The 12,663-nt window shown below is 33.2% G+C and overlaps 1 protein-coding gene across 10 annotated transcripts in view; it reads left to right on the top strand.

Annotated features, from left to right (window-relative positions):
• LOC134528074 (E3 ubiquitin-protein ligase TTC3-like) overlaps window positions 1–12,663 on the top strand; it is a 170,326-nt gene that overhangs the window by 10,316 nt on the left and 147,347 nt on the right. For 7 of the 10 annotated variants that reach the window (XM_063361299.1, XM_063361298.1, XM_063361307.1 and 4 more), the window contains exons 4-7: window positions 3,243–3,414; window positions 4,306–4,337; window positions 6,303–6,443; window positions 9,691–9,783. In XM_063361299.1, coding sequence (XP_063217369.1) covers window positions 3,243–3,414; window positions 4,306–4,337; window positions 6,303–6,443; window positions 9,691–9,783 — 438 coding nt within the window. The remainder of the gene's footprint in view (window positions 1–3,242; window positions 3,415–4,305; window positions 4,338–6,302; window positions 6,444–9,690; window positions 9,784–12,663) is intronic. The other 3 variants (XM_063361300.1, XM_063361302.1, XM_063361308.1) reach the window with 1 other exon arrangement.

Here is a 12,663-nt window from a genome sequence, read left to right as displayed (position 1 = left end):
CAACCACATATCATGACCAACTGATGAATCTCAGCTCCTATTGTCCCAAGAAAATTTTCCTTTCTCAGAGAGAGTGATTACCATTGAGAAAATGAAAATAAATACCAATAGCAATGCAGGATAACATTTTGTTTTGTGCGGAATTGCTCAGATATTAAGCTAGAAATGAAGAATCAAATATGTAGAAAATACATGTAATGGCAATATAAACATATAGATACTTGAAGATCCTAATTTCCAGCAAACGATAAGTCAAAGAAAACTTATGTTTCCCTAGGATCTTAATATAACAGAAACATGTAATTTATGAACTGCAAGATTGATAAAATAAAATATACAAATATATATATAACACAAACGTGAATACCTTGTAGTGCGGCTGTTTAAGCTAATTGAATATAATAAAATAAAGAAATAAACTCTGGTAGTACTCTAAGCCCCTGGATTAGTATATTTGAAAAGCTGCAATTAAAAAATTATTGCATTCAAAGTAATGTATTCACTATACATAAACCAAATCAAATAATTCAGTAATTTTATTCAGTATATTACATTCAAACATTGTGGTAGCATAGCACTCCTGTCAGTATTGGCTAATATTGATTACAAGTCCCTAAATTACAAGTCTGCTGTTTTTGTGTGAGAATGTACAGAATTTCTAATTTGTGAAGTGAGTACTTTTGTTAATTTAAACTATAACCTTTTTTTAATGCAAGTTACTAGAGCCCAAGTACAGGAGCAATTAAATCTTCTGACAAGAACATGAGTGTTCCTGATGGGGCCTGTTGTCACATCGCGACACTTCCACTTCTCGTTGAAGTTGGCGGTGTTTGAATTCAGATATTTTATGCCTTGCACTTATGTATAGCGAAGAGTCTTTAAACGGGCTGTCTCTGGTTCAGTATATTCTGTAGTGCAGCACCAATCAAACAGCTCCTTAGCTGCCAGGTCGCACGCCTGCGTTTCTAGTTTTTTTAGATTTTATTGTTACTGTTTGTTTTGATTTCAGTACAGTATTTCCTGTTTGCATTTTACAGGTACATTTCCGTAATTATTTACGAAGAAGAACAACACTCATCTGTATTTTTTTCCTCTGTAGAATAGCTTATTAGTACTGTCTAGTACGAAAAAGAATTATCAGTTTTAAAAAGTGTTAGTTTCTTATTTTTATCCTTTATAATAAATTTGTACAGTATTATTAATAGAAATTATTTGTTTATGGTAGACTTTGTTTAAATAACTTAGAAAGAAACTAATTTTTAAAACAAACTAAAAAAAAATTATATTTACTAGCCTGCTTTGTTTCTTTTACTGCTGAGTGTATTGATACTGGTTTCTGACGACTAGCATTTGAAAAATTATACATTTAACTTAGAAAAACATTATAATTATTAAAATCTGTTATATGTCACAAGACATTTTTAAAGCTTATAAAAATGAACTCAAGTCCTTGTGTAAGGCAAAAGCTGCCTTCAAGCAGAAAGAAAATATAACCAAGTATCTCGCAGGCACCCTCCTCTTTTTCCACTTGCACAAAAACAAAAACTTCCTTTGTTCTGTCACTTGCCTTCCCTCTAAGGGGCTACAGATATGCCATCTCTTATTCCTCCAGCGCTGGCTGGCCAAGATTTTTTATCACTCCCACCCTCTTCTTCAATAGGTTGTATGTCCCTTCATATGCCCTTCTGATGCCTGGTCATGCTAGCCTCAGAACTTTCACCCGATAGCTGCATTTTTCCGAGCCACAGATTTTCAAGCTAAACAACCCACTAACAATAATAATTCCATTATTCAGTGGGGTTGGGTTTTCCAAGACAAAGTGTTCTTTCAATATTTCAGGGTTATAAATATCTACTTACTTTTTTAAAATAAGTGTTAAAATTAGCTTCTCTGAAAATATTTTGTTGTAAATAGAATATAAATGAGATTAATTTTTTTATATAATTTATTACATTATATTTCTATAAATTAACATTTCACTTGGTTTTTTTTATGTCTTTTTTATTACATAAATTTATTTTCTACTCAAAAATTTCTCCAATTTTACCCAGGAATTTTGGTGTCTTGAAAACCAAAAATTTTAATACTTGTTACTCATGAAATTTCTGGGTCTCTACTAATACTTCTAATTGAACCAAAATATCATGTATTATTCAATATATTTTTTTAACACACCTTTGTTTAGTTGGGTGTTCCATCCTGTACCCATTATAATACTTACATAACTGTTAATTGCTTTAGCATGTGGCTATTGCAGTTTTAGTTTTTATTATTTATTTATTATAATTTACTTAATTTCTTGTGAACAAATATTTATATTTTTCCCAAGCAATTTCGAAGTGAAACTTCTTTGCTTAGAGGTCTACAATTTTCGAGCGTTACGAAAATACCGATTGCATGAGGGGAATAGTTAGGTATATGTGGTGGGGGAACTGGTAGAGGAGGAGAGTGTGTCAGCGGTGACACCACTCCAACGCATGCACTAGTGGTACAATGGGAAGAGGGCAAGGAGGGGGGAGGATAGGTATATAGTGTAGCATGCTATATGCTAGTTGTAACGACTGGAAGGGGAGGTGGCAGGGGAGAGGTAGAAATGACGCGGCAGTGATGCTACAGAATTCTCGTAATGCTGCTTGTTTGTCTACTCCTCAGTTTTTGAAACGGCTAACTATTGATGCTACCATATTTATTTTATTTTTTCCATTGGAAATCATACCTGCATACTTACTATTCTCAATTATTATCTCTTGTTCAATAAAAAAATATTAATAATTTATCTCTATCTAAACCTAATAAGAAATAAGCTTTACTTCTGTTGCGTGTGGACTCCACACACACCCTTTTTTAATTGGTGTGTATAAATTAAATACTGACCTAGCAAAAAAAAAGTGGTTTGTATGTATTTCTAGATATTGCTACACCACAGGATGTCGTCACAGTGCTGCTCTAGCATCTAGTGACACGAAAAGCTACTCTGCTTCCTAGGGGCTAGGTGACTTGTTTGTGGTATAATTAGTTATGGTAACGTTAGGTGCTGATAAGTCATGTTAAACAAACACCGTTTATTAGGGTCTACTGTATTATTGGTGTGACTTGAAATCATGTGGAGCTTAACCTAAAACTGTGAATGGAGAAACGGGAACCGATTTTTAAAATCCGGAACTGAACCGAGAAGCAGGAAAAAATTAAAAATGACACATCACTAATTTTATATGAAATTCTAATTTGTTCTTTTTTTTTAGTGCTATAACCGTGCAGCAATCTCAGCTGAGAACACTGGCCATATTGATAAAGCATGTGACTATTTGAAGAAAGGTATAGAAGTAATGGAAAGATTTGACGCATCAAAAAAACGTGAAACATCGGCAGAGTTGGACCATTTCAAGAAAGAGCTTGCAAGAATGGAGGAGAAAAGTAAGTTAAGTGTTTGTTTGGCAAACATTCGACAGTACTTAAAGATTATTATTTTTGAGTACGATAGCTGAAACATGTCTTTGCAATCAGTTTTCAGATATGTGTTAGTTCTACTTCAGTAGATGTGTGCTTAACATTTTTGCATATAATTAATGGCTTTCAATAATATTTTTAATTTTTTTAATATATTTTAATTTTAATATATATATTTTTTTTTTGGACATACCCTGTTGCTGGTTATACTGTATATCATAAGAAACCTCAATTAACAATGGCTTTGCTTGTGTGTGAGTCTGTGTTATCTACTTTATCTGTTTAGTATCAGCATTGGGTTCATCTGTTGCTGTTTTGTCCAAGGTTATTTTTGTCTTTATTTACTGTTCTTGTTGCAATAGCCTATTAGCTTTCTGTGCTGTAATATATTTCTGGCAAATTCCTTCCATCAAATTTTCTGTGCTGTCTATGTTTTTTTTAACTTTTTTTACATAGGCTGATTTTAGCTTTTGTTTGCACATTCACTTTTTCTAAATCAATTTTGCCCATTGCAAGAACCGTTAAAAGTATGTATGTATAGATCTACTTATAGAAGAAAAACTATTTCTTTCAATTGTATATGATTTCAGACTTACTATAATTAACCATAGATGTTTTTTTGCTCTACAAATGGTAATAGGTTATTAGTAGTTTTTAATAATGTAGCACAACATTAAGTGCTCATAACTTAGCTTTATGTTATGTTAAAATTTGTCATCAAGCAGATAATTCTAAAAGATTTACAGGAATATCTGGACAGGTTAAAGGAATAAGTTTTCTGCCCTGTTTTATAAATTTAGGTGCCAACTTAGATTTGGTGGTAAATGAAGTCAACAAGAAGTCTCTTTTTTGTTTCAGGGTTCCGGATTAAAGGGATGTCGTCAGCGCAGGTAATTTCAAATATTTTTTAATCTATTACCTTCATGTAAGTTTTTTTTAACACTTACACAAAGATCTTGATGCTAGTTCACTTATGCAAAATGAGATCTCAGAGTTCATTGGCAAGAAATGAATTTTTTTTTAAAATTTATCTTTATTGTTATCATGTAAACTAAACATATTCATAACAATATAATTTTCTTGTAGAACATTTCAAAATTATGTACTGTAATCCAAGCTGTAAAGAATATTTTGAAATACTGGTAGTTTAATTATTTTTAAACCATATAAATTTGAGATTGTAAACACTCAACTGGAATTATTAAGAATATTTCAATTTTTGTTAACATATTTTTGGCTTATCATCATACCTGGCAACACAATAGTGGTTTTTTTATTTTCCCACGAAAGTAACTATTCTAATAAAAGACAAGAGCTCTGTACATTGTGTCTGGAGAATCCTCACTGTGTCTGAAACTATGTACTATTCTCTTACTCTTATTTTATTAGTTTCATTAATTTGTAGTGCGGGCTAAATGACTAAAAAAATTTACTCTTTCTTGTTTCGGATACTACCTATTTGCTATTTGAACTTCTTTCAAGTACACTTTGTATTATTATAAATTAATGCAACACAGCAGAGACATACATCTTGGTATTTATATACATTTATTTAAGCAATAGGCACAGCTTTTACTAGTACTGCCAACACTGTAATTTGAGGTGTAGATTGAACAGTTGAGTGTGTTAGCTGTAAAAATTATTTTCTCAATTTGGGTAAATATTGAGTTTCATGTTGCTGAAATGGTTTAGCAGTTAAAGAAATACAAATTGTTCTTGACGACAATTTATACATTTCAGAGTAATGTAAACATTGAAAAGATTAATAATTGGACTTTTCTTAAAATAATTCACAGTGGTCTTGTGCCTATTCATGTAAAAAAAAATTTGATGAAAAAATATTGTCGTTTCACTGAGAAGACTACACACTTTTTTCATTGTAGCTAAATATTTACGTGTTTTATGGGCAAAGTGTTAAACATGTAAAAGACAAAGATTAGGGAAATATACAGATGGAGCATAAGGTCCGATTCTAGTCGAGGGGGACGAAGCCAAAAGGGGAGGGGGATTTCAGTGTACAAATATGGTGGCTGTTTGTTTATAAATGTATCAGCTGTTACTGTATTGGAGGTTAAATTGGAGATAAATGTCAACTTATTTCATTACTTTTGGATTATGAAGACACTTTTGGACATATTAACCAGTAATATTTTGATCTAATTTTCTTCTAAACAGCTTAATTACAGTCGTAAATATAAACAGGCTAGAACAGCTGTTACAAATGTAAACAAACGTCCACCATATTGATATGTGAAAATCGGAAAAAAAAAATTGTAGGAAAAAAAAGGCTTATTGTCTGAAGATATTTTCCGATACAAGAAAAAGTAAGTTTTTAGTTATATAGCCCACACTACAAATTAATGAAATTAATGAAATAAGAGTAAGAGAATAGTACATAGTTTCAGGCACAGAAAGGATTCTCCCGACAGAATGTACAGAGCTCTTGTCATTTATCAGAATAGTTACTTTCATGGGAAAATAAAACCACCACTACAACTGCGACAGTTCTGATGGCTAATGCTCCAACTGTATCCTTTCCTAATCTCTGGTAAAATACAGTAAAAGACAGGTTAGCTTCAAGTTTGTGTGCCCATGCAGTCTTCTTACCTTCATGGTTTTATTTTAATGTTTTCACCAAATAACTTCCACTTGGTACATGGTTATTCCTTCTTTTTTTTTCTTCTAAGAAACGTTTATTCCAATAAGATTTTTTCTATATCTTCTGTAATGTAACTTATACTTAATATATTTAAATATTTTTTAAGTAAAATCGGTTGGTCATGTGTTTGTCATTGATTCTGTTAGTTCATTCCATGTGTATATTAATGGATTATATTTTTGATTCCATGTGGTAGCAGCAGCCATGTGGACTGGTGGTTGACTCAGATGAGGACAGTGAAGATTATGATGTAGACTCAGACACACACTCTGTTTCTTCTGTGAGTGCTCGTCCCTTTGGAAAGGATACATTGACTCGCGCAGATTCATTGGGAAAGGTTAGTTTGTGGATATAAATAATAGTAGGTATTTTGAACTGGCTCATAATATGGAATATACTCAGTTTTATTAGCTTTTAATTATTATATTAATAGTAGGTATTTTGAACTGGCTCATAATATGGAATATACTCAGTTTTATTAGCTTTTAATTATTTCTTGTGCATGTGTGTATCTCATTGTCATTGTAACATGTAAACATTTATTACATCTTGTAAGAAACTTATGCTTTCTCGCAGTATGTTGTACAAGTTATAAGGTAATTCTATGATTCTGAAAGAGAGCCACTTTTCCTTCAGTGGGGAAGGAAAATGAAAAAAAAAGGGCTTGTTTTTACTTGAATTTTTTTGTCATTCTCTAAGAGGGCATTTTGATACCTTAAGTGTAGTTTACCATGTTGAGTGGTTTGATTAGTTTTATGCATTAAAAATCTATGGGTTATTGGGATAAAGGTCAGTTGAGTTAAGCTATCTACATTTAAAATAGTTAAAAATAGTATAGATGATTGGCTACATTAAAATATTGTAAAATCATTTCAGCTGTTGGTTAAGGACTACCAATTGAAAATGTAGCTAACTCATCATAACCAATTTATAACCAGAAATTCTTTTGATAATTGATAGTGTGTTTCATGGCAAGATAAAAAAAAAAACTTTGTGTATCATCTGAAAATGTGAAGGTATGTATATGGCTTGGTGACCAACACAGCAGTTGCAATGATTACTGTATTTACTCACGTAAAGGCCCCCCTTTTTTTCCCAAATTTTGACTCCAAAAAAGGGGAGGGGCATATATGCGAATTTGGAGGAAAAAATAGATTTTTCTTTTCAAGTCCTGCGTCTTTGTTCGAAGAAGGAAGGGCGGGGGAGGCAGCGACGCGGCAGGAGGGAGAGAGAGGCAACGACTCCGCAGGGCGAAGAGGCAGTGCTAAGACAGGGGGGGGGGAGAGAGGCAGAGGCAGCGCTGTGGCAGGAGGGGAGAGAGGCAGAGGCGTGGCTTAACCTCCCTCCTGCCAGCTAGCCAGCCAACCAGACAAAAGGAGTGTTAGAATCCTTGACCCACTTCCCTTCCTCCTTCACTTCCCCTCTTCTTCTCCGACAACACTCCACATCAACACAGCGGCAGCGCATCCAGCTTAGAGGTGGGTTGTTACAGCAATTTTCGGTATAAGTACCAACATGATACTGATACAGTAATGTACTAGTTAAAAGTATCTGATACTTTTGTATCAGATAGAGCAGTAACGGTCCCAGGAAGCAACGAGGTATCAGCATTCTCGTTACAGGTTACACATCCTCCGTGCCGTCATCACCAGCGTAAAAAGGTATTGGGATGTCTCTGATACATTATTTATCACGCCCGGTAATTCTCTACCTCTGTTACTCTCATACCCGCCTGATACAGCCAGTATCAATCAGTTCAACATTCACTGTAGTTCGTCCTGGCCGTGTATTACCATGTACATTGTTGCGGGCTGTCATGCTTTGTAGTTAGTATCTTTATAGTGAAATAAGGAATGGATAAGTGGAAGAAAAAGACTTCATTTGTGTGGAATTTTTTCACGGAAAATAATGAGTTTGCTAAGTGTAATTTGTGTAAACAAAAACTGAGTTATAATGCAATACTATTTGTTAAATAGTGACTGAACTTGCAAAGTGTTTGTTTTTTTATTGATATTGGCACTGCTATCTGCCTGATGTGCGTAACTCAAATGTCTATTGATATAGTATGCTCACTAATGTACCTATCTGTTTTTTTTTATTTTTAATTTTTGATAAAATCGTAATCTTTTAATGTATGAAAACACTAGTTACTAATTGTTTTCGAAAAAAGAAAGTCCGTATGTTGATTACATCTGTTATTAGTGTCAACAGAGAATTTATTTGCATTTTCATAGCTGTTAGGTGCACAAATATAAATATTATATCTTGTATTAATGTACTTTTTAATATTAAAATTTCATTAGTTTTATTATTGAACGAGACGGTGCACGCACTGCGCACTGAGCATACTTTTATGTGGGACAATAAACAAAACGACTCGTAACAATTTCTCTCTGCGCCTCTCCTTCAACACCTTCCACTGCGCTTCCTCTCCTACATTCTTTCCCTTTATCCCTTATTCGTCGTGCCGCTCCCTCCCCTTTCACAAGCTCCGCCCAAGTGACCGTTATCTGCGATCGGGTTCTGCGCACGCGCACATTGGCCGTGGTGTTGTTCCAGGTGAATTCAAAAACTGATACTAAAGGACTTGATACTTTTCAAGTGTACTCGTTTGCAGTACCTTATACAGGCATGTATCAGTTATAAAATATCAGGTTGATACTTTTCGTCCCACCACTAGTCCAGCTTTCTTTATCTTTATGTCGTTTGAGATAGGACTAACTGCTTACGTCTGGCATGCCTCACGACGGTCCTACTGAGAACGGACAAACTATAATACCAGTCTCTGTATCACTGCCGCTTACAAAATCACCTCCCGCTGGTCACAATACATGGCTTGTTGTTTGATGCATGCCAAGCTGCCCTGCCCTCAGGTAAACCCAGAAAAACACGTTTTTAAATTTTTTCTCAAAAATGTTTACAAAACAAGGAGGGGGGCTTATACGCAGGCGGGGCCTTTACGCGAGTAAATACGGTATTTTTGTACCATTGAAAACCAGGTTTTGTGTCCTATGGAGAAAATGACTGAACCAGGGTATTTTGATTGATTTTCTGTAGGTTTAATTTTTTTCTGAATGATTAAAGATTAAAGCAATTTAGAATGTCTAAATGTGTTTGAAACTCTGCAAGTCTATCAAATTTGTTCACATTTTGTTTTTTTAAGTTGCAGTTATAGCTACAGTTTTATTTAGTGATCTTTTTTAGTATGTATGTCTTTTGAAGAAAATATATACATAACTATATTTGAATTGTGTCTGATTAAATGGGGTTATTCCCAATGTTAAAGAATTTTTTTTATTATATTGTTATAATATGAACAATAAACCAATCATAACATACACTTGGATTCGTAAACAAAGTTCGAAACAGTTGTACCTTTTGTAATGGTAATGTGTTTTCCAAAAATGTTTTTAAGGTTGAAATAACATCTTTTGAACCAGATGCTTCTCATGTGAAATATTTCAAGTTTGCATTATTTTTATTTGTCTTGTTGAAAGAATACGATGTTTTGACATATGAACATTTTGTTTTGTGTGATAAGAGTTGTGTGTACATTTAATGTTGTAATGTTGCAATCTCTAAAGGTGAACATGGCATACGCTGGAAACAGTGTGGATCGAAGTCGTTCCGCATCTGTTCCCCCTGCACCTCTTGCCCCGGCTGTATCCAGCAAAAAGGTACAAGTGCTTGGAGGTTTTCCACTTGTTTGATGTTTCGGGAATGTGTTAAAATTAGACACGGACAAGTGCTTTCCAGGTGTAGAGCATTCCACAACTCATGAACATCTACTTTCGACAGTTCTTTTTTTAAAAAACTGCACAAAACTCATTCGTTCCCTCCTAGTTGGGCTTAATGTCTAAAGCTTGTCTCATTCATAGTTTGCGTGCATTTTATTGGGCATTTACTCTGTCTCTTACCAATGCAATATTTCTGCCATTAGCACTGTCTTTGTTTTGGTGTGCACTGTTGTCAGATATAATCCACAGTGCACAAAAGTTCTACAAACATCTTTATAATGTAAAGAAAAAATTTCAAAATATGTATATCTGAAACTGATTTTGTAAAAAATTTTTTGAGGTTTTTGAAAATACATTTTCTTGTTATATTACATCAAGATCATCTGATAATGTTCAATTTCTATTTTTAAGGAGATGTAACTGAAAGATGCCATCTTGGTTTAAACTATTTTTTGTCACAAATTTCTATTCATAATTTAATGTTAGAAATTTTGGTTCTGTTTAAGCATAGTACTTAATTTAATAGAATACCTTGTTATTAATAGTGACCGACATACAAATAGTTTCTCCTGTAAAATAATAATTATTGCTTACATTGATTATTTTTATTTTAATTTTAGAATGACTATAGCTGTAATATCGCCAATAGACATGATATCATGTTCTTAGAAAAATCAACAAATATAAAAATAAAAATATGTATATTAAAACTTATTATAGTTATTGGTGGTATCAGTGGCATAGCCAGAATTTATGTATGGGGGGTGTTATGAAGCATGGCCCCCCCCCCCCCCCCCGTATTAAAGCGGGGGGTCCGGGGGTCATCCCCCGGGAAAATTTGAATTTTAAGGTGTAAAATAGTGCTATTTTAGCAGTTTTCGGGACTTAAATTTAAATATTGTAATGGTAAAAGTTTTATTAATTTTAATATGAAATTTGTTTAAGTGATGAATAAGAAATTAATTAAAGATTTGGTGCTAAGGTGCTAAGGGGGGGGGGGGGGTGTTTGAACCCCTAACCACCCCCCCCCCCCGGCTACACCCCTGGGTGGTACCATATAGATGAATTTTTTTAACGATAAGAAGTGGGGTAATATCAATCTGGAAACAGTGACATAATTTACTCTGTGCTGCCATCTAATTGTGAGATACATTATGTTTGACAGTAAAATCATTAGCGATGGTAGCACACAACTACACAGAGCAAGGATACTGGGTGAGTAATGGGTAGGTTCAAAATTATATGGTGAATTACAATAAAACCGAAATAACACTGCAAAGCATGCCAATACAATATAATATAACAACCTTAATCTAAGAATCCTCTTTTGAGAATTATTTGCAAATAATCATGATGATATTCTTATAACCGGACACTTTAATATTCTCGGTGTCGACTAGGTGAACAAGCTTGCTTTTAATATTCCTCATAGAAATATAAAAACCAAATCACAAGCCTTAATTAATTTTACTTATAGTACAGGTCTTTTTCAATAAAACTTTGTTCAACCCTCAAATAATCTTTTAGACCTATGCTTCATCATTTTGCAATTTTGCTCTGTTAATAAAGCCACCGATTCCCTAGTGAAAGAAGATGTGTTTAATCCATCTTTACTTATCAACATCAAACTTGATATTGTTAGCAATGCTAATTCATCTAACTCTTCCTTGAGAAATGATAAAAAGGGGGACTATTTAGGTCTTTATAATGCCATCAAGGATCACGACTGGTCTGATTTTTATAATCTCAAAAATATAGATCTAATGATTGATTACGTAACCGATCTAATTAATCACTACATAAATTATTATATACCTATATCCATCAAAAATTCTCCAGACAAATACCCACACTGGTATTCAAACGAACCAATTACTACTTTAAAATCTAAAAAAAACCACTTTGTGTTTTTTGTCTTTTTCTTTGTCTATTTTTTTTTGTTTTTCATTCTTTGTGAAGTTATTTTTAGATTATTTTAGTATGTATTTGTCATTAATGTTACTTGTATCTATGTAAATTTTTGGTTTGTATATATGTATGGTTTCTACCACTTAGACTCTTCGCTGTATGTAGACATTAAACGATTTAAATTTAAAAAAAAGTAACTAAAATTACGAAATCAATTAGCAATTTGACAAAACTTTATCAATGATAAATAATATTTTTTTTATGGTTAATTAGTTGAATGTAATTTAATTAACATGAATTTTTTTACCAGAATGTATGACCTAAATTGATTGGAAAGAAATTAAAATTGTTTGATCTTGCATCTCTTACATTAGAAACAGGTTTTTGCATTAATGATGGCATGTGTTTCAAACACACAGAAATTTTCAGATTAATTTTTATTTTTCTTAAAATTTCTGTTCTAGACACACTTATTATTATTAATGAAAATGATTTTATTGTATAACTGCAACAGGTGTCAATCAAAATTAGACTATTTTGCTGAAATAAGTAGTATTAAGAAATATTTTAGTTTCGTATTTGTTGATTAATACACTTTTTTTTTAATGAATAAAGACAATATGTAAAAATAAAAACAACATAGAAATATCCTGTTTTAAAAATGAAATCCTAAAAAATAAAAGTATAAAATCTTGTCCCTAGGGATGGGCCATTGCCTGTAGTTAGGTACTATCCTAGCAATTGCCTGGAGTGATGCAAGGAAACCACGGGAAAACAAATACCAAGGAATGGTCAGAATGGGATTAGAACCTGGGTCCCCTGGGGTGCGAGTCCAGTGTCTTGTCTTGCCACTACGCCACATCGCTCCATAGAGATTTCAACTTTAACATGGCCTGTCTCGCACCTGTTCTG

Source organism: Bacillus rossius, chromosome 1, assembly GCF_032445375.1.
Source record: "Bacillus rossius redtenbacheri isolate Brsri chromosome 1, Brsri_v3, whole genome shotgun sequence".
Classification (NCBI taxonomy): domain Eukaryota; kingdom Metazoa; phylum Arthropoda; class Insecta; order Phasmatodea; family Bacillidae; genus Bacillus; species Bacillus rossius.
Note: the sequence above shows the minus strand (reverse complement) of the source record. Positions and strands in the feature narration are given on the sequence as shown.